Source organism: Schistocerca serialis, chromosome 3 (genome assembly GCF_023864345.2).
Source record: "Schistocerca serialis cubense isolate TAMUIC-IGC-003099 chromosome 3, iqSchSeri2.2, whole genome shotgun sequence".
NCBI classification, from domain to species: domain Eukaryota; kingdom Metazoa; phylum Arthropoda; class Insecta; order Orthoptera; family Acrididae; genus Schistocerca; species Schistocerca serialis.
The window spans coordinates 865978671-865999469 of record NC_064640.1 but is presented as its reverse complement, the minus strand read 5'-3'; the positions used below and the strand labels follow the sequence as shown (position 1 = coordinate 865999469).

The 20799-nt window shown below is 43.7% G+C and overlaps 1 protein-coding gene across 1 annotated transcript in view; it reads right to left on the bottom strand.

The window, feature by feature from the left end:
• Positions 1–5872: 5872 nt before the first annotated feature.
• Positions 5873–20799, bottom strand: part of LOC126471277 (activating signal cointegrator 1 complex subunit 2 homolog) — a 95026-nt gene continuing 80099 nt past the window's right edge. The window contains exon 3 of the mRNA XM_050099396.1: positions 5873–5978. Coding sequence (XP_049955353.1) covers positions 5873–5978 — 106 coding nt within the window. The remainder of the gene's footprint in view (positions 5979–20799) is intronic.

Here is a 20799-nt window from a genome sequence, read left to right as displayed (position 1 = left end):
TTTTCTTCCCTCAATTTCGTTCCATAGCTTGATTTTGAGAGAATCAGCTGCTGAAGAATCAACAGACAGTTTTTCTGCTTCTATCTGTTGTTAAAGAATACTATGTATACACTTAAAGCGTTTCAACCAGCCAATTCTCGTTTTACAATTCGACAAACCTCCAAGATTTAGATAAACTTGAACTGCCTTTTCACATAGAACAAGAGAGAGGTTATACTTTTGATCTGTTTTGTGTAAACAGCCTCATCTGGATCCATGTTCGTGGCGAGCTTCATAGTTTTACGACGTCCACTTACCAACCTTGCACTCGTACTTATTAGATAACTTGGTTGCAGATTCAACTTTCTCTAACCTTTTATTAGTTTCGTGTTTATCTGTCGTAGAAAGGACAACATTTTTACATTTAACCATTTTAGATCGCAAGGTTACATGACAAAGTTGACACAAGTGATCGCAACAGAGTGCAGGCGGTTACTGTTTTTAACAATTCAGCATTGGTGCGGTGGAGTTGGCCAGTGTGGGGGTCTGGGGAGGAGAGGAGCATGGGTTGACTGTAGCGTGGAGAAGGCGGTATGTGCAGCAATTAACATTTCGATTAAGCGGTCGACCTGTTGACCGACGTTCCGATAATCGACGCTCTACTGTAACCTAATTATAATGCAATTTCACCTGCCTTAGTTTAAAAGAGAGATGGGTGCGGAGAAAAATTACGGTGGGGAAAAGACGTCGGACCGATGGGAGACTGTGACAGATTGATGGTAGACTTTGGCGGACAATGACGTCACAAGATGGCTGTCGAAAACAGGTAGCTGGCAGTTGGTAACTTATCCCAGGTTTACATATGGGCTCTGCCACCATTGGGGAATTATGATTGCATGGGGGCTTAATTAAATAAGATTGAAAATACTTTTTATTTTTGGTAGCTGTATGTCCGATTACGCTGTGTCTCGTAATCGGTTGGCCCTGACTAGTATTATTACGCTATCTGACTGCAAAAAACAACAACAAGAATGAAATGAAATTTTTCGTTAACACAATTAATTAAGTCCCCAGCAACTATAAAACCTACAAAACCCAAGCACAAATGTAATTGTTCCGTGTGTGGGAGTGTGACTCAACGTACACATCTGGCACGGTTCTTCTTGAACAAGACAAGAATTTTTAAATACCAATTTTACTGACGTGATAAAAGAAAATTAGAAATACGATAATTGCGTAAGGAAAGCAGAATTACACTCTAATACAAGAACACACGCCAGATGCTTTGTTGACTGAACCTGTAATGACGCATTATTTAGGAGACTAAAATAAAAACAAACTGAGTTAATTACCTCATTTATATTGATGAAAATCATTCTAATCCTTACATTATATCTCAACCAGAACTCTCCAATATCACATCTCAGCAAGCATCTCAACAAACACTCTCTGCTACAACATCTCAGCACAGACTACCACGAGCTCTCTCCAAGCACTGACTTCTACGAGTTCTTAACAGGCACTGACTAGTACGAGCTCTCGACAAGCACTGTCTTCCACGAGTTCTTAACAGGCACTGACTTCTACGAGCTCTCGACAAGCACTGTGGAGGCGGCTTAATAATACTCTTTGGCGCAAACTCTGGCGCAGTGGCTCAGTGTAGCCACCTTTCATGATGCTTAATCACAATGACGTGATCTTGTCTGCATGAAATTTCAAAAACAATAATCCATTTATAATGGTTAGAAAAAATGAACACAGACTGACAGGCAACATCACTCATGTTCTGTCCGCCCCCGGTAGCTGAGTGGTCACCGCGACAGAATGTCAATCCTAAGGGCCCCGGTTCGATTCCCGGCTAGTCGGAGATTTTCTCCGCTCAGGGACTGGGTGTTGTGTTGTCCTAATCATCATCATTTCATCCCCATCGCCGTCAAATCCAAAGACTTGCACCGGGTGAACGGACTACCCGACGGGAGGACCTAGTCACACGACCAAAAAAACACTCATGTTCTGTACACCGTGAACTGACCCACAATTACGCTGATTGTATGACTTCGTATAACGTATCACACTACATCAAACATATATTACGTTAATGGCTCTGAGCACTATGGGACTCAACTGCTGAGGTCATTAGTCCCCTAGAACTTAGAACTAGTTAAACCTAACTAACCTAAGGACATCACAAACATCCATGCCCGAGGCAGGATTCGAACCCGCGACCGTAGCGGTCTTGCGGTTCCAGACTGTAGCGCCTTTAACCGCACGGCCACTTCGGCCGGCTATTACGTTAAAAACATTTAGTTATTTCCTACGATCAGAAATGCTAACCAGACAGAATATTTTAAAATATAGAAAGTGTCCTCCTTTTCGAATTCCAAAATATACACATATCAAAAAAAGTTTTGCATCACCCCGGTTCCCAGAACTTCTGAAGACAGACGTTCACTGTGGTTATTGTATCACAGACACATTCCCTTTGACTGTTCAGCGATGACATTAAACCCGCCCAAAGATGTAAACAACCACACATGAGCACCGCCTAATAGACGTATGGGGTCCGATAGCCGCTCAGTTCCAGTCCTAAAACCAGGAAAGAGGTGCACGGCTCATGTTGTCTGTAGCTCAACCATGCCAAGACGGTCAATACCGCGGTTGGAACGCGTTCGCATTGTTACTTAGTGCCAGGAAGGGCTCTCAACAAGGGAAATGTGCAGGCGTCTCGGAGTGAACCAAAGCGATGTGGAGGAGATACAGAGAGACAGGAACTGTCGATGGCATGCCTCGCTCAGGCCGCCAAAGGGGTACTACTGCAGTGGATGACCGACCGCTACCTACGGATTATGGCTCGGAGGAACCCTGACACCAACGCCACCATGTTGAATAATGCTTTTCGTGCAGGCACAGGACGTCGTGTTACGACTCAAACTGTGTGCAGTAGGCTGAATGATGCGCCACTTCACTCCCGACGTCCATGGCGAGGTCCATCTTTGCAGTCACGAAACCATGCAGCGCGGTACAGATGGGCCGAACAACATGCCGAATAGACCGCTCAGGATTGGCATCACGTTCTCTTCACCGATGAGTGTCGCATATGCTTTCAACAAGACAATCGTCGGAGACATGTTTGGAGGCAACCCGGTCAGGCTGAACGCCTTAGACACACTGTCCAGCGAGTGCAGCAAGGTGGAGGTTCGCTGCTGTTTTGGGGTGGCATTATGTGGTGCATACGTACCCCGCTGGTGGTCATGGAAGGTGCCGTAACGGCTGTACGATACGTGAATGCCATCCTCCGACCGATAGTGCAACCATATCGGTAGCACATTGGCGAGGCATTCGTCCTGATGGACGACAATTCCCGCCCCGATCGTGTACATCTTGTGAATGATTTCCTTCAGGATAACGACATCGCTCGACTAGAGTGGCCAGCATGTTCTCCAGACATAAACCCTATCGAACATGCCTGGGATTGAGTGAAAACGGCTGTTTATGGACGACGTGGCCCACCAACCACTCTGAAGGATCTACGCCGAATCGCCGTTGAGGAATGGGACAATCTGGACCAACAGTGCCTTGATGAAATTGTGGATAATTCGCCACGACGAATACAGGCATGCATCAGTGCAAGAGGACGTGCCAGTGGGTGTTGGAGGTACCGGTGTGTACAGCAATCTGGACCTCTGAAGGTCTAACTGTATGGTAAAAGGGCGGAAATGATGTTTATGTTGATCTCTATTCCAATATTCTGTACAGGTTCCGGAACTCTAGGAACCGAGGTGATGCAAACCATTTTCTGATATGTGTAGTAGCCCTATCATATGTAAAGAAAATATGCCATCAGTATTACCTTAAACAAACACATATTAAACTGTTTATTGAGATATTTTCGGTACAATTTCTACATCTACATCTACATCCATACTCCGCAAGCCACCTGACGGTGTGTGGCGGAGGGTACTTTGTGTACCTCCATCGGTTCTCCCTTCTATTACAGTCTCGTATTGTTCGTGGAAAGAAAGATTGTCGGTATGCCTCTGTGTGGGCTCTAATCTATCTGATTTTATCCTCATGGTCTCTTCGTGAGATATACGTAGGAGGGAGCAATATACTGCTTGACTCCTCGGTGAAGGTATCTTCTCGAAACTTCAACAAAAGCCCGTACGGAGCTACTGAGCGTCTCTCCTGCAAAGTCTTCCACTGGAGTTTATCTATCATCTCCGTAACGTTTTCGCGATTACTAAATGATCCTGTAACGAAGCGCGCTGCTCTCCGTTGGATCTTCTCTATCTCTTCTATCAACCCTATCTGGTACGGATCCCACACTACTGAGCAATATTCAAGCAGTGGGCGAAAAAGTGTTCTGTAATCTACTTCTTTTGTTTTCGGATTGCATTTCATTAGGATTCTTCCAATGGATCTCAGTCTGGCATCTGCTTTTCCGACGATCAACTTTATGTGATCATTCCATTTTAAATCACACCAAATGCCTACTCCAAGAAATTTATGGAATTAACTGTTTCCAGTTGCTGACCTGCTATATTGTAGCTAAATGATAAAGGATCTTTCTTTCTACGTATTCGCAGCACATTACACTTGTCTACATTGAGATTCAATTGCCATCCCCTGTACCATGCGTCAATTCGCTGCTGATCCTCCTGCATTTCAGTACAATTTTCCATTGTTACAACCTCTCGATATACCACAGCATCATCCGCGAAAAGCCTCAATGAACTTCTGGTGTTGTCCATAGGGTCATTTATGTATATTGTGAATAGCAACGGTCCTACCACACTCCCCTGTGGCACACCTGAAATCACTCTTACTTCGGAACACTTCTCTCCATTAAGAATGACATGCTGCGTTCTGTTATCTAGGAACTCTTTAATCCAATCACGCAATTGGTCTGATAGTCCATATTCTCTTACTTTGTTACTGTGGGGAACTGTATCGAACGCCTTGCGGAAGTCAAGAAACACGGCATCCACCTGGGAACCCGTGTCTATGGCCCTCTGAGTCTCGTGGACGAATAGCGCGAGCTGGGTTTCACACGATCGTCTTTTTCGAAACCCATGCTGATTTCTACAGAGTAGATTTCTAGTCTCCATAAAAGTCATTATACTCGAACATAATACGTGTTCCAAAATTTTACAACTGATCGATGTTAGAGATATAGGTCTATAGTTCTGCACATCTGTTCGACGTCCCTTCTTGAGAACGGGAATGACCTGTGCCCTTTTCCAATCCTCTGGAACGCTACGCTCTTCTAGAGACCTACGGTACACCGCTGCAAGAAGGGGGGCAAGTTCCTTCGCGTACTCTGTGTAAAATCGAACTGGTATCCCATCAGGTCCAGCGGCCTTTCCTCTTTTGAGCGATTTTAATTGTTTCTCTATCCCTCTATCGTCTATTTCGATATCTACCATTTTGTCATCTGTGCGACAATCTAGAGAAGGAACTGCAATGCAGTCTTCCTCTGTGAGACAGCTTTGGAAGAAGACATTTAGTATTTCGGCCTTTAGTCTGTCATCCTCTGTTTCAGTATCATTTTGGTCAGAGTGTCTGGACATTTAGTTTTGATCCACCTACCGCTTTGACATAAGACCAAAATTTCTTAGGGTTGTCTGCCAAGTCAGTACATAGAACTTTACTTTCGAATTCATTGAACGACCTGAATTTCATTCACAGTTAGGATGTAGAGTCTTGTAATGACACTTATTCTACGTATTATTATCACAGTCCAAAAACGGCTTCATAACGGAACCTCTGTCGTCAGGTGTAGAACCGAGCAGGGTAGCGACTTACGGAGGTCAGACCGCAGAACACGCTTCTGCGCCAACCGTGTGTGTCCGATGCCACACGAGCGGAATAGTGGCCGCAACACGTGTACTTGTCAGCATCCGCCGCAGCGGTGTGGCTTAATGCTGGCAGCCGTGTTACTTCCCTCCACCACGGCCACAGCTCTGCCAGCTGCTTCAGAACATAACTGCAGTTTGTAGCTGCAGTCAGCACAGCGGTATACTGCACATCACGCCTGTAAAGCGATGGAAAGCGTTGGTTTGTTTCCACCAACGAGATAAAATTATTTTACCAGGTTATTCGAAATTCGATTAATCGGCATATACGTACAGGAAGATCGGCAGCAGTAGAGAGATTTATACCAAATACACTACTGGCCATTAAAATTGCTACACCAAGAAGAAATACAGATGATAAACGGGTATTCATTGGACAAATATATTATACTAGAACTGACATGTGAATACATTTTCACGCAACTTGGGTGCATAGATCCTGAGAAATCAGTACCCAGAACAACCTCCTCTGGCCGTACTAACGGCCTTGATACGCCTGGACATTGAGTCAAACACAGCTTGGATGGCGTGTACAAGTGCAGCTGCCCATGCAGCTTCAACACGATACCACAGTTCATGAAGTGTAGTGACTGGTGTATTGTGACGAGCCAGTTGCTCGGCCATCATTGACCAGACGTTTTCAGTTGGTGAGAGATCTGGACAATGTGCTGGCCAAGGCAGCAGTCGAACATTTTCTGTATCCAGAAAAGCCCTTACAGCAGCTGCAACATGTGGTCGTGCATTATCCTGCTGAAATGTAGGGTTTCGCAGGGACCGAACGAAGGGTAGAGCCACGGGTCGTAACACATCTGAAATGTAACGTCCACTGTTCAAAATGCCGTCAATGCGAACAAGAGATGACCGAGACGTGTAAACAATGGCATCCCCACACCACCACGCCGGGTGATACGCCAGTATGGCGATGACGAATACACGCTTCCAATGTGCGTTCAGTGCGATGGCTCCAAACACGGATGCGACCATCATGATGCTGTAAACAGAACCTGGATTCATCCGAAAAAATGACGTTTTGCCATTCGAGGACCTAGGTTCGTCTTTGAGTTCCCATCGCAGGCGCTCCTGTCTGCGATGCAGCGTCAAGAGTAACCGCAGCCATGATCGCCGGGCCGATAGTCCATGCTGCTGCAAACGTCGTCGAACTGTTCGTGCAGATGGTTGTTGTCTTTCAAACGTCCCCATCTGTTGACTCAGGGATCGAGACGTGGCTGCACGATCCGTTACAGCCATGCGGATAAGATGCCTGTCATCACGACTGCTAGTGATACGAGGCCGTTGGGATCCAGCACGTCGTTCCGTATTACCCTCCTGAACCCACCGATGCCATATTCTGCTAATCATTGGATCTCGACCAACGCGAGCAGAAATGTCACGATACGATAAACCGCAATCGCGATAGGTTACAATCCGACCTTCATCAACGTCGAAAACGTGATGGTACGCATTTCTCCTCCTTACAAGAGGCATCACAACAACGTTTCACCAGGCAACGCCGGTCACCTGCTGTTTGTGTAGGAGAAAGTGGTTGGAAACTTTCCTCATGTCAGCACGAGGTAGGTGTCGCCACCGGCGCCAACATTGTGTGAATGCCCTGAAAAGCTAATGATTTGCATATCACAGTATCTTCTTCCTGTCGGTTAAATTTCGCGTCTGTAGCACGTCATGTTCGTGGAGTAGCAATTTTAATGGCCAGTAGTGTACGTTAACTAACGACGGAGCTGATTCCTCTTGGTACACAAAGTAGGTCAGGACACTCTTGCGCAACAACGAGAAAAGTATACAAATTTAAACGAACGTATAATCTCCAAGATCGGCGATCTCTTACAAGAGCTCGAAATGTAGAGCGGAATTCAATACGAGCTGCTTATAATAATTTTCACAACGAAAATTTGTCTCAAAACCTCACAACAAATCCATAGAGATTCTGGTGGTATGTAAAATATGCTAACGGCAGGAAATTTTCATTTCCTTCTGTGCGCGATAGCAGTAGAAATACTATCGATGACAGTGCTGCCAAACCAGAGTTGTTAAAGACAGTCTTCCGAAATTCCTTCTCCTAAGGAGACGGAGTAAATAATGCAGAATTCGAATCGAGATCAACTGCCAACATGAGTAGCTTAGAAGTAGATATCCTCGGAGTAGTGAAGCAACTTAAATCACTTAATAAAAGCATGTCTTCTGGTTCAGACTGTACACTAACTAGGATCCTTTCATAGCTGATTCAATAGCTCCATACTTAACAGTCATATACACTATGTGGTCAAAAGTATCTGTACACCCCAAAAAACACACGTTCTTCATATTAGATGCATTGTGCTGCCACCTACTGCCAGGTACTCCATATCAGCGACCTCATCGTGGGAGAGCAGAATGCGGCGCTCCGCGGAACTAACGGACTTCGAACGTGAACGGATGACTGGGTGTCACTTGTGTCATACGCCTGTACGCGAGACTTCCACACTCCTAAACATCCCTAGTTCCACTGTTTTAGATGTGATGGTGCGGTGGAAACGGGAAGGGGCACGTACAGCACAAAAACGTACAGGTCGACCTCGTCTGTTGGCTGACAGAGACCGCCAACAGTTGAAGAGGGTCATAGTACATAACAGGCAGACATTAGTCCAGACCATCACACAGGAATTCCAAACTGCATCATGATTCACTGCAAGTACTGTGACAGTTAGGTGGGAGGTGAGAAAATTTGGATTTCATAGCCGAGCGGCTGGTCATAAGCCACACATCGGACAAGTAAATGCCAAACGACGCCTCGCTAGGTGTAAGGAGCGTAAACATTGGACGATTGAACAGTGAAAAAACGTTATGTGTATTGACGAATCACGGTACACAATGTGGCGATCCTATGGGAGGGTGTAGGTATGGCGAATGCATGGTGAACGTCATCTGCTAGCGTGTGTAGTGTCAACAGTAAAATTCGGAGGTATTATGGTGTGGTGGTGTTTTGCATGGAGTGGACTTGCACCTCTTGTTGTTTTGCGTGGTTGTATCATAGCACAGGCCTATACTTATGTTTTAAGCACCCTCTTGCTTCCCACTGTTGAAGAGCAATTCGGGAATGGCGACTGCATCTTTCAACACAATAGAGCGTCTGTTCATAATACACGGCCTGTGGCGGAGTGGTTACATGACTATAACATGCCTGTAATGGACTAGCCTGCACAGAGTCCTGACCTGAATCAAGGGGAGCAAGCCCCCTCCATGAAAAACACAACCATCCCATAACACCATCGCCTCCGAATTTAACTGTTGGCACTGCACACGCTGGCAGATGACGTTCACCGGGCATTCGCCATGTTCACAGCCTGACATCGGATCGTCATATTGTGTACCGTGATTAGTCACTCCACGCAACGTTTTTCCACTGTTCAGTCGTCCAATGTTTACACTTCTTACACCAAGGGAGGCGTCGTTTGGGATTTACTGGCGTGATGTGTGGCTTATGAGCAGCCGCTCGGCCATGAAATCCAAGTTTTCTCACCTCCCGCATAACTGTCAGAGCACTTGTAGTGGATCCTGATGCAGTTTGAAATTCCTGTGTGATGGTCTGGATAGATGTCAGCCAATTACACATTACGACACTCTTCAACTGTCGGCGTTCTTTGTCAGTCAGCAGACGAGGTCGGCCTGTACACTTTTGTGCTGTACGTGTCCCTTCACGTTTCGACTTCACTATCACATCGGAAACAGTGGACCTAGGGATGTTTAGGAGTGTGGAAATATCGCTTACATAAGTATGAAACAAGTGACACCCAATCACCTGACCACGTTCGAAGTCCGTGAGTACCGCGGAGCGCTCCATTCTGCTCTCTCACGATGTCTAATGACTACTGAGGTAGCTGATATGTAGTAGTCGGCAGTAGGTGGCAGCACAATGAACCTAATATAAAAAACATATGTTTTTGGGGGTGTCTGGATACTTTTGATCACATAGTGTAGATGTCTACGGGAATGCCACACTCGATGTTGGATCTGGAGGCTCTACATCCTTCAATTGTTGTCAAATTTCGTAACCGAGGGAGCGCATTATCAGTTGTGTTTGACAGACTGAGCCGATGGTAACCGTGTGTTAAAGCTGTGTATAATGATGTAGCGTGTTATGTGCATGAGCACAGTATACTTGTGAATGACTTAGAGCGGTGTATAAATTCATGTATCCACACAGTACCGAAGTCTGCACCTGTTGTACCTATAACTATTATATCCATACATGTAGAATTTAGGGCTCGGATCAGGGTTAGTTCGAGAGCGTTTTTCGTCAAAAGCCTCCCCCTTTACCCGCACAAACTTTCAGTGTCAGAATTCACTATTAATGTTATACGTACTGTACACAAACCTTGCACTTGGGCGCACCTGCCGCCCCTGTCAGCTTGGCGCCCCAGATGGCCGCTGCTAATTGGGACATATCCTGTATAAAAATCTTAGAACTGTGCGCCTTTGGTGCCGCTTTCAGCATGGAGCCCCAATCGCCTTGCGTCGCTTGGGCCTTAAACCGCCTCTGGATGGAATACTGAAATGTCTTGTTGGTTCAACTGGCTCTGAGCACTATGAGACTTAACTTCTGAGGTCATCAGTCCCCTAGAACTTAGAACTACTTAAACCTAACTAACCTAAGGACATCACACACATCCATGCCCGAGGCAGGATTCGAACCTGCGACCGTAGCGTGTCTTGTTGGTCCTGCTGGTTAGAACGCCATACAGGTAGAATTTAGACCGTTGGAAAATACTGTATCAGTGAAAGATAGCTGCACTCAGTGTATGATTAATGATTTACAGGGTGTTACAAAAAGGTACGCCCAAACTTTCAGGAAACATTCCTCACACACAAAGAAAGAAAATATGTTATGTGGACATGTGTCCGGAAACGCTTACTTTCCATGTTAGAGCTCATTTTATTACTTCCCTTCAAATCACATTAATCATACAATGGAAACACACAGCAACAGAACGTACCAGCGTGACTTCAAACACTTTGTTACAGGAAATGTCCAAAATATCCTCCGTTAGCGAGGATACATGCATCCACCCTCCGTCACATGGAATCCCTGATGCGCTGAGGCAGCCCTGGAGAATGGCGTATTGTATCACAGCCGTCCACAATACGAGCATGAAGAGTCTCTACATTTGGTACCGGGGTTGCGTTGACAAGAGCTTTCAAATGCCCCCATAAATGAAAGTCAAGAGGGTTGAGGTCAGGAGAGCGTGGAGGCCATGGAATTGGTCCGCCTCTACCAATGCATCGGTCACCGAATCTATTGTTGAGAAGCGTACGAACACTTCGACTGATATGTGTAGGAGCTCCATCGTGCATCAAGCACATGTTTTGTCGTACTTGTAAAGGCACATGTTCTAGCAGAACAGGTAGAGTATCCCGTATGAAATCATGATAACGTGCTCCATTGAGCGTAGGTGGAAGAACATGGGGCCCAATCAAGACATCACCAACAATGCCTGCCCAAACGTTCACAGAAAATCTCTGTTGATGACGTGATTGCACAATTGCGTGCGGATTCTCGTCAGCCCACACATGTTGATTGTGAAAATTTACAATTTGATCACGTTGGAATGAAGCCTCATCCATAAAGAGAACATTTGCACTGAAATGCAATTGACGCATTGTTGGATGAACCATTCGCAGAAGTGTACCCGTGGAGACCAATCAGCTGCTGATAGTGCCTACACACGCTGTACATGATACGGAAACAACTGGTTCTCCCGTAGCACTCTCCAGACAGTGACGTGGTCAACGTTACCTTGTACAGCAGCAACTTCTCTGACGCTGACATTAGGGTTATCGTCAACTGCACGAAGAATTACCTCGTCCATTGCAGGTGTCCTCGTCGTTCTAGGTCTTCCCCAGTCGCGAGTCATGGGCTGGAATGTTCCGTGGTCCCTAAGACGCCCATCAATTGCTTAAAACGTCTTCCTGTCGGGACACCTTCGTTCTGGAAATCTGTCTCGATACAAACGTACTGCGTCACGGCTATTGCCCTGGAACCGCGCGACTGCTACGGTCGCAGGTTCGAATCCTGCCTCGGGCATGGATGTGTGTGATGTCCTTAGGTTAGTTAGGTTTAAGTAGTTCTAAGTTCTAGGGGACTGATGACCACAGATGTTAAGTCCCATAGTGCTCAGAGCCATTTGAACCATTTTTGAGCTATTGCCCCGTGCTAATCCATACATCAAATGGGCATCTGCCAACTCCGCATTTGTAAACATTGCACTGACTGCAAAACCACGTTCGTGATGAACACTAACCTGTTGATGCCACGTACTGATGTGCTTGTTGCTAGTACTGTAGAGCAATGAGTCGCATGTCAACACAAGCACCGAAGTCAATATTACCTTCCTTCAATTGGGCCAACTGGCGGTGAATCGAGGAAGTACAGTACATACTGACGAAACTAAAATGAGCTCTAACATGGGAATTAAGCGTTTCTGGACACATGTCCACATAACATGTTTTCTTTATTTGTGTGTGAGAAATGTTTTCTGAAAGTTTGGCCGTACCTTTTTGTAACACCCTGTGTAATATAATAATACTTCACCACAATTTTTTTATTTCTCATTCAAATGCGTGATAAATATGTGTCACCAGTGAGTAAGGTAACAAATACAAAAACGAAGGAAATAGAGCATGTTACACGCAACATTCTAGCAGTGACTTAACGGGTGGCTTTAGAACTTGCAGGAGGAGTAGGAGGGAGGCACGATACATCGCCAACTGCACAAGCGACCTCCGCCAACTCCAGGATCTGCATGCTCCCCGGTTACACAGAAACAGGCAGTGTGATATCATTTCTGTACTTTATGAAACCATTGTACTGATGTCATGTTTAATTTTACATTGTGCCACCATTTATAAACCTTATTCAAGAAACGTACTACGACCTGTATCAGTTACCACATGTAGATGAATCACATAGTACGAGGTGCATTCAAGTTCTAAGGCCTCCGATTTTTTCTAATTAACTACTCACCCGAAATCGATGAAACTGGCGTTACTTCTCGACATAATCGCCCTGCAGACGTACACATTTTTCACAACGCTGACGCCATGATTCCATGGCAGCGGCGAAGGCTTCTTTAGGAGTCTGTTTTGACCACGGGAAAATCGCTGAGGCAATAGCAGCACGGCTGGTGAATGTGCGGCCACGGAGAGTGTCTTTCATTGTTGGAAAAAGCCAAAAGTCACTAGGAGCCAAGTCAGGTGAGTGGGGAGCATGAGGAATCACTTCAAAGTTGTTATCACGAAGAAACTGTTGCGTAACGTTAGCTCGATGTGCGGGTGCGTTGTCTTGGTGAAACAGCACACGCGCAGCCCTTCCCGGACGTTTTTGTTGCAGTGCAGGAAGGAATTTGTTCTTCAAAACATTTTCGTAGGATGCACTTGTTACCGTAGTGCCCTTTGGAACGCAATGGGTAAGGATTACGCCCTCGCTGTTCCAGAACATGGACACCATCATTTTTTCAGCACTGGCGGTTACCCGAAATTTTTTTGGTGGCGGTGAATCTGTGTGCTTCCATTGAGCTGACTGGCGCTTTGTTTCTGGATTGAAAAATGGCATCCACGTCTCATCCATTGTCACAACCGATGAAAAGAAAGTCCCATTCATGCTGTCGTTGCGTGTCAACATTGCTTGGCAACATGCCACATGGGCAGCCATGTGGTCGTCCGTCAGCATTCATGGCACCCACCTGGATGACACTTTTCGCATTTTCAGGTCGTCATGCAGGATTGTGTGCACAGAACCCACAGAAATGCCAACTCTGGAGGTGATCTGTTCAACAGTCATTCGGCGATCCCCCAAAACAATTATCTCCACTTTTTCGATCATGTCGTCAGACCGGCTTGTGCGAGCCCAAGGTTGTTTCGGTTTGTTGTCACACGATGTTCTGCCTTCATTAAACTGTCGCACCCACGAACGCACTTTCGACACATCCATAACTCCATCACCACATGTCTCCTTCAACTGTCAATGAATTTCAATTGGTTTCACACCACACAAATTCAGAAAACGAATGATTGCACGCTGTTCAAGTAACGAAACCTTGCCATTTTAAGTATTTAAAACAGTTCTCATTCTCGCCACTGGCGGTAAAATTCCATCTGCCGTACGGTGCTGCCATCTCTGGGACGTATTGACAATGAACGCGGCCTCATTTTAAAACAATGCACATGTTTCTATCTCTTTCCAGTCCGGAGAAAAAAAATCGGAGGCCTTAGAACTTGAATGCACCTCGTAGATTATTCCTGCTTTTATTTCTCCAAACCGCTAGACACCCAAGTCATGTCACATTTTCTAATGAACATTATTTTATTTGAGCCAACGGTCTTGCCGCAGTGGTAACACCGGTTCCCGTCAGATCACCGAACTTAGCGCCGTCGGGCTTGGCTAGCACTTGGATGGGTGACCATCCGGCCTGCCGAGCGCTGTTGGCAAATGGGGTGCACTCAGCCGTTGCGAGGCAAACTGAGGATTGAGAAGTAGCGGCTCCAGTCTCGTAACCAGATATACGACCGGGAGAACAGTGTGTTGATCACATACCACTCCATATACGTATCCAGTGACGTTTGTGGTTTCAGGATGACACGGCGGCCGGTCAGTACCGTTGGGCCTCTACTGCCTGTTCGGGCGGAGTTTAGTTTAGTTTATTATGTTATTTGAACAAACGTGCAGCGGGCCTGTAATCCCTGCACCAGCCACACAAATGTGAACTGTGGAGTAGATTGTTATTTTATATAAACATAGGCTGACATGCAAAATAATTAAACTAAAGACTATTCCACATGATATAAAACAGCAAATGATGAAACAGCATCTGTAGGCCTGTTTTATAAGCACCTGAAACCTGGCAACACAGTGAAGAGGAATTACTTATTATTACTAATGTCTCTTAGGTGTAAGTTGGATGGTTGGTTGGTTGGGGAAGGAGACCAGACAGCGTGGTCATCGGTCTCATCGAATTAGGGAAGGATGGGGAAGGAAGTCGGCCATGCCCTTTCAGAGGAACCATCCCGGCATTTGCCTGGAGTGATTTAGGGAAATCACGGAAAACCTAAATCAGGATGGCCGGACGCGGGATTGAACCGTCGTCCTCCCGAATGCGAGTCTCTTAGGTGTAAGTCTGTATGTGATCACGGATGCGTCAGAATTTTCATGGACCCAAACAAATGGTATACTCTATCATCTCTTAGAAATACACAATCATTATACATATTAAACCCTGGTTCAAGGAGTTAGGCAAATTTGCGCAGCCACCACAAAAAATGTATGCAGAAAGCATGATGCTGTTTGAAAAGTTTGAATAACCAACATTAATGTGTATACTATTTCTTCTTCTTCTGTAGTGGTCAATCCAAGGATTGGTTTGCAACAGCTACAATGGCAGCTTGTCTCCATTATGTGCGTCTTTCAGCTTTTCTCTTCATTTCTTTATAGGTGTTACATCCCACATCTATCACGATTTGATCCATTTACCTAAGCCCCGGTCTTCCTCTTGGTCTTTTTCCCTCAGCATATCCCTCTATGATTGTGTTCAGGAGTCCTTTATGTCATAATAGATGGCCCGTAAATTGCACTGTTCTTTTAACAATGAAACTCCAGAAGCTTCTCTTCTCACCTGCTCTTTCCAGAACCGCTTCATTTGTGACCTTGTCGACACATTTTATTTTGAGCATGCGTCTATAGCATCACATTTCAAAATAATTTAGCTTCTGGTCTTCCTCTGTCCCGAGAGTCCATGTTTCCATGCCACACTCCACACATATGATTTCAAAAATCTTTTCCTGATTTCAAGGCTGATGCTCTTAGATGTTAAGATGTTTCTCTTCCTGTTAAAAGCAGCCTTTGCCTGAGCAATTCTACTTGTCACTTTTGCATTGCTCTTTCCATCCCTGTAATATTACTGCCCAGATAAGTAAATTTATTAACTTGGTCAAGCAGTTCATTGCCTACATGAACTTGGACTTTTGTCGCACGCCATTACTTTTGTTTTTGCTTTATTAATTCTCATATTATATTCTTCCCCCATAGCTTTATCCATTCTATTCAGTAGGACTACAAGATCTTCTTCACTTTCAGCTAGGACAGCTATGTCATCGGCATATCTTATCATGTCTATTCGTTAGCCATGAATTACTACATCTGTCTGTGAATTTTCCCTTACTTTTTTCAGCGCCTCTTCAATGTATAGGTTAAAGATAACAGGGGATACTGCGCAATCTTGTCGGACGCGTTTCCGTGTCTGCACCTTTTCTTGTTTTGACCGTCCACGGATAACTGCTGTCTCGTTTTTGTACAGGTTACATATCAGTTTTCTGTCTTTATAGTCTGTTCCTACTTTTTTGAGTACCTCAAACATCTTATCCCATTTAACATTATCAAAGGTTTTCTCTACATCTACGAAAACTATGTATGTTGTCAGGTTCTTATCTAGTCGTTTCTCTATTATTAGTTTTAGAGCAAATGTTGCTTCTCTGGTTCCTCTATCTTTCCGGAATCCAAACTGATCTTCGGAGAGTGTAGCTTCGACTTTTTGTTCTATGCGTTTTGGGATAATTGAGGTTACTATTTTAGAGGCGTGAGTAACTAGACTGAGCGTCCTATAATTTTCACATCTTGTAGCATTTGCCTTCTTTGGAATGGGGATCATAATGTTTTTTTCAAAGTCTGTAGGAATTTTACCCTGCTCGTACATGTTTGAAAACAAGATTATACAACTCCTGATTAAGTTTTGCTCCTCCAGATTTCAGAAGTTCAGCTGGGATGTACTATTTATGTACTGTTTAATGCTGGTGCACTAGCCATCATACTCCTAATTCTTATGGCCAAAGAGTTTCACCCTGGAACAACTTCATAGCCGCTGATAAGGTGGTGTACAGGGGAATGAAAACCATGTCATTTAGACTAAGTTCCATATAGCACATAATCTCAGTCACATCACTAAAAATTAAACCTTTCAGACTTGAATTTTTTCTGTGGGACAGAAAAGTTTTCTTTATGTCTTAACGCTCTGAGATGATTTTTTAATGATTTTAAATGCAAGATTTATAGAAAAATATGTACCCATTTTCAAAACATACTTTTTTCTCTTGGCTTCATTTTATGGAATAAAATAACGAATTACGAAATATTCTCTGTTGTAATAAATAGCAAAATGATCGTTCAATAGTTGCCATGCAAAATAACACTAACAATATTCAATTACACAGAGGAATATAGCGAACCAACCACATCCGTGTATACTATTGGTCACGAGTTGCTGCGCACTGCTACAATGACTTGCTGATATTTTCATAGTGCGAGGCTTAGCGCCTCTACATCGTCCCTATTGAGATGGGAGATCTGTGAACGGGTGTACAGTATGAGTCACTCTCAAGACAGGTGGTGTCCTATGGCTTGAGTGTGTGTAGTTTCTATGCGATATGATAGAGGTCACTAGCTGACAGACACTGAGCTGCAGTCAAAATTCTGTCAATTTTACTTCCGTTTTTTTTAATTTTCTAATTGTTTGTTAATTACTACTATTATTGTGTTTAATTATGAGAGTGAATGAAGGTTTGATATTAAGTACTGTTCCATGTCAATTTTTATATTATACAGTGAAGTAATTCGAGAATTACGTGTATGTTAGTTATTCGTACCAGGGAATTTATTATAAACTATTTCGTCAGTTTATGGTACTGGGAAAATGAGATTATGACTTCGGTAAAATAGTTTTGTTAAGAGGGAATTGTATATTTCTGGGTTTCCTAAGTTTATGTAGGGCAATTTACTCTTCCGATTCAGTGATGAGTTTTGTTTGGTTCTCTATAAATGCGCGGGAGTCAACGGGTTTGATACTGCTTTCCGATTGCCTGTGATGTCTCTCCGTCAATCAGAAATTAGCATATTTGCCAATTTTTTGGGAAGTAGAAGCTTCGTTTGTGGAGAGAGATGAGTGGAATCGGGGCTTTGATTTCGTAGTGGTCAGACCTATTGATATGTGCTCCGTTGAAATTTATTAATGTTGTGATATTTACGTACTAAAATGTTTTAGAAGTGCCGTTGAGTGTGGAAGAGAATTCGAGTTACTGCACAGGGTGAAATTCAGAACTTTTGGTGGCGTTTAAAACATTTAAATATCGCGTGGCGTTTTGTTTACTCGCGAACTTGAACACTTTGTTCCGTGAGACTGATAATAGCAACATGTGCGCGAGCAGATCTAAAAGAAACAATCCGTTTGTAAAATTTCGGTGAAGGATTACTATGAACTTACTACGGCTATGAATGAGGTGTGCGCGTGAACTTTTCAGACTTTGTAAAAAAAATTGTTCAAATGGCTCTGAGCACTATGGGACTTAGCATCCGAGGTCATCAGTACCTTAGAACTTAGAACTACTTAAATCTAACGAAACTAAGGACATCACGCACATCAATGCCCGAGGCAAGATTCGAACCTGCGCGGTTCCAGTCAGACTTTGTAAAGCTTAGTGTAAGGCTTGATTACTAACTGGTGTATGTAAGCTTATCGTAATAGAGTGAAATATTACGCAGATAAATACTTTAATTTAACTATTCTTTCGACCGACAAAACAATTTTAGTACGCCTTAAGATTAAGATTTGTACACATGTTTTTTCTGTAGCTTTTTCCGGCTGAGAACTGCGTGTCAGTAACGTCAATGAGGCGTGCGTGTATGAGGAAATTCACCACCAAGTGAGTGGAACTTAATACGGTTTGTAATGCAATGCGACGCCGCAAGTGATGTCCAACAGTTGGTAGCATTTGCGCATGATGAAAAGATTGAACGTTCACAAATGTGTACCTCAGGTTCCCATTGGGAAAAAAGACCTTTGTTGCAGCTAAGATACAGTAAAAGTTAACGTACGCAATTGTATCCAGAGAGTCTGAAATGGTTAATGTGATCTCAATCTGATCACATGGAACTGTGAATGAAAAAGATCATTAGCCCAAAGCCACTACAAATACAGTGGAAGTTTTAAAAAGACTTCTCAGTATACATTGAAATTGTTGTATGGGTTTACGGAGAGAAGTTTCAGAACAGAGTGGAATCATACTGTGTGACCAAAATGTACAGCTCTCAAACGCTATCACTATTAGTGGTTTACCGTAATGCTGAGACTACTCAGGAATAGCAGAAATGTACAACAATGCTAATACCTTGCATTTACAGTGTTTTTTTTGTTCATGTCAATGCATATTGATTAAAAGAATGTCAAACACTAGACCAGGATCGGAGCGTCCTATCGAATGGCAATGTAAAAGAGTGTTTTAGACATGATCGCTGAAGTGGAATAACAATAAATAAAGCTAAGATGAACTAGTTTCGTATTACAGTATTTCAGAATGTAATACTCGCAATCGTGAAGTGAAACATATACCACCCACTGTATCAACCCATGGGTGGTGACATCACGCAGTTTCAGAGTTGGTGATGATAGTGTAAGACTGTCAAAGTATGGTTTCACATCTGCTGTATTTCACTGTCAACGATGAGCAAGCTTTCTATATTGATTGTGATTTCCACAAGTCACTTTCAACGCTATCACCGTCCTGCTATATGTAGTGTACTGAGAAAAACGAATATCACACAGAGTGTTCTATCGGATAGATATATGGAACTATTGCAGTCGTATCTGAATGCACAAACCAATATATACCAATGCCGTTGAACGCAGTATCCTCCAAGTGTAATGCACTGTATCAGGTAATATTTGCACTATAACTGAGGTATAATGCGGCTAAAAAGTTCGATGTAAGTGTAATGGATACACTTCCAGAATACATTATTAATGCTGGAACACATTGCGGCAGCAGCACAGGATCCCTGGAAAAAGATAGATATCAAAAGTAGCAAAGGGCGAAGAAACATTTCTTCAGTAAAAGTGCTGTGGTATGAAATACTGATGTGGAACTGAGAATTAAGTTCCTGAATGTGTGTGCCTGGAGCGCAGGATTGCATGGAAGTGAAATGTGGGCTGTCAGAAGTCCGTAGAAGAAGAACCTTGTATTATTTGAAATGAGTTGCTACCGAATGCTCGTGGTCGTGCGGTAGCGTTCTCGCTTCCCATGCCCGGGTTCGATTCCCGGCGGGGTCAGGGATGTTCTCTGCCTTGTGATGACTGGGTGTTGTGTGATGTCCTTAGGTTAGTTAGGTTTAAGTAGGTCTAAGTTCTAGGGGACTGATGACCATAGATGTTAAGTCCCATAGTGCTCAGAGCCAATTGAACCATTTTGCTACCGAATAGTGTTAAATGATTAAGTGGACGCATCTACCAGGACCGTATGTTACCCAACGGCTAATCCGGGCACAGTTACAGTTGCAGGTTGACTATCTCAAGGCTTCCAGAGGGAACAGAGTTTCAGCATTTCATACAGTTATTGACCGAGCTTAAAAACGTAAAATGCTGTCATAATCTAGTCATTAACAGCTATAATCTTATGTCCACGGTTTAATACAGTGATTTAAGTATTACAGTTAGCAAATTCGTGTAATTATGTCTTCAGGTAGCGTAACTGAAGGCACGGTAGTATCCATACCTATATTCTTCCAGTATTTGAAATTGAGAGCACTTTTAGCAACTTGCGACTAGCTACGCACATAATTTAAAACCTTTACGTACTTTATCTCGCTGACCTACCCTACAAAATGATGAAAGGCAAAAAGGTTTTCGCTTGCTACATTTTCCCTCTTCGTGCAGCAACACTGCAGCATCAAGTACGACGTTTTAATTAATTTCTTCTCTAATGTTAACTTTGTTCGAAACACATTCTGCAGTCAGTGTCCTCATATGCAGGGTGAGTCACGAAGATATGCAAATATTTTAGTATGTTATTATACAAGTAAAACTAAAGACAAAATTCATATAAACATAAGTCTACGAATGTTTAGTTATGGAGTTAAGGTTAATAAAAGATTTTGCTT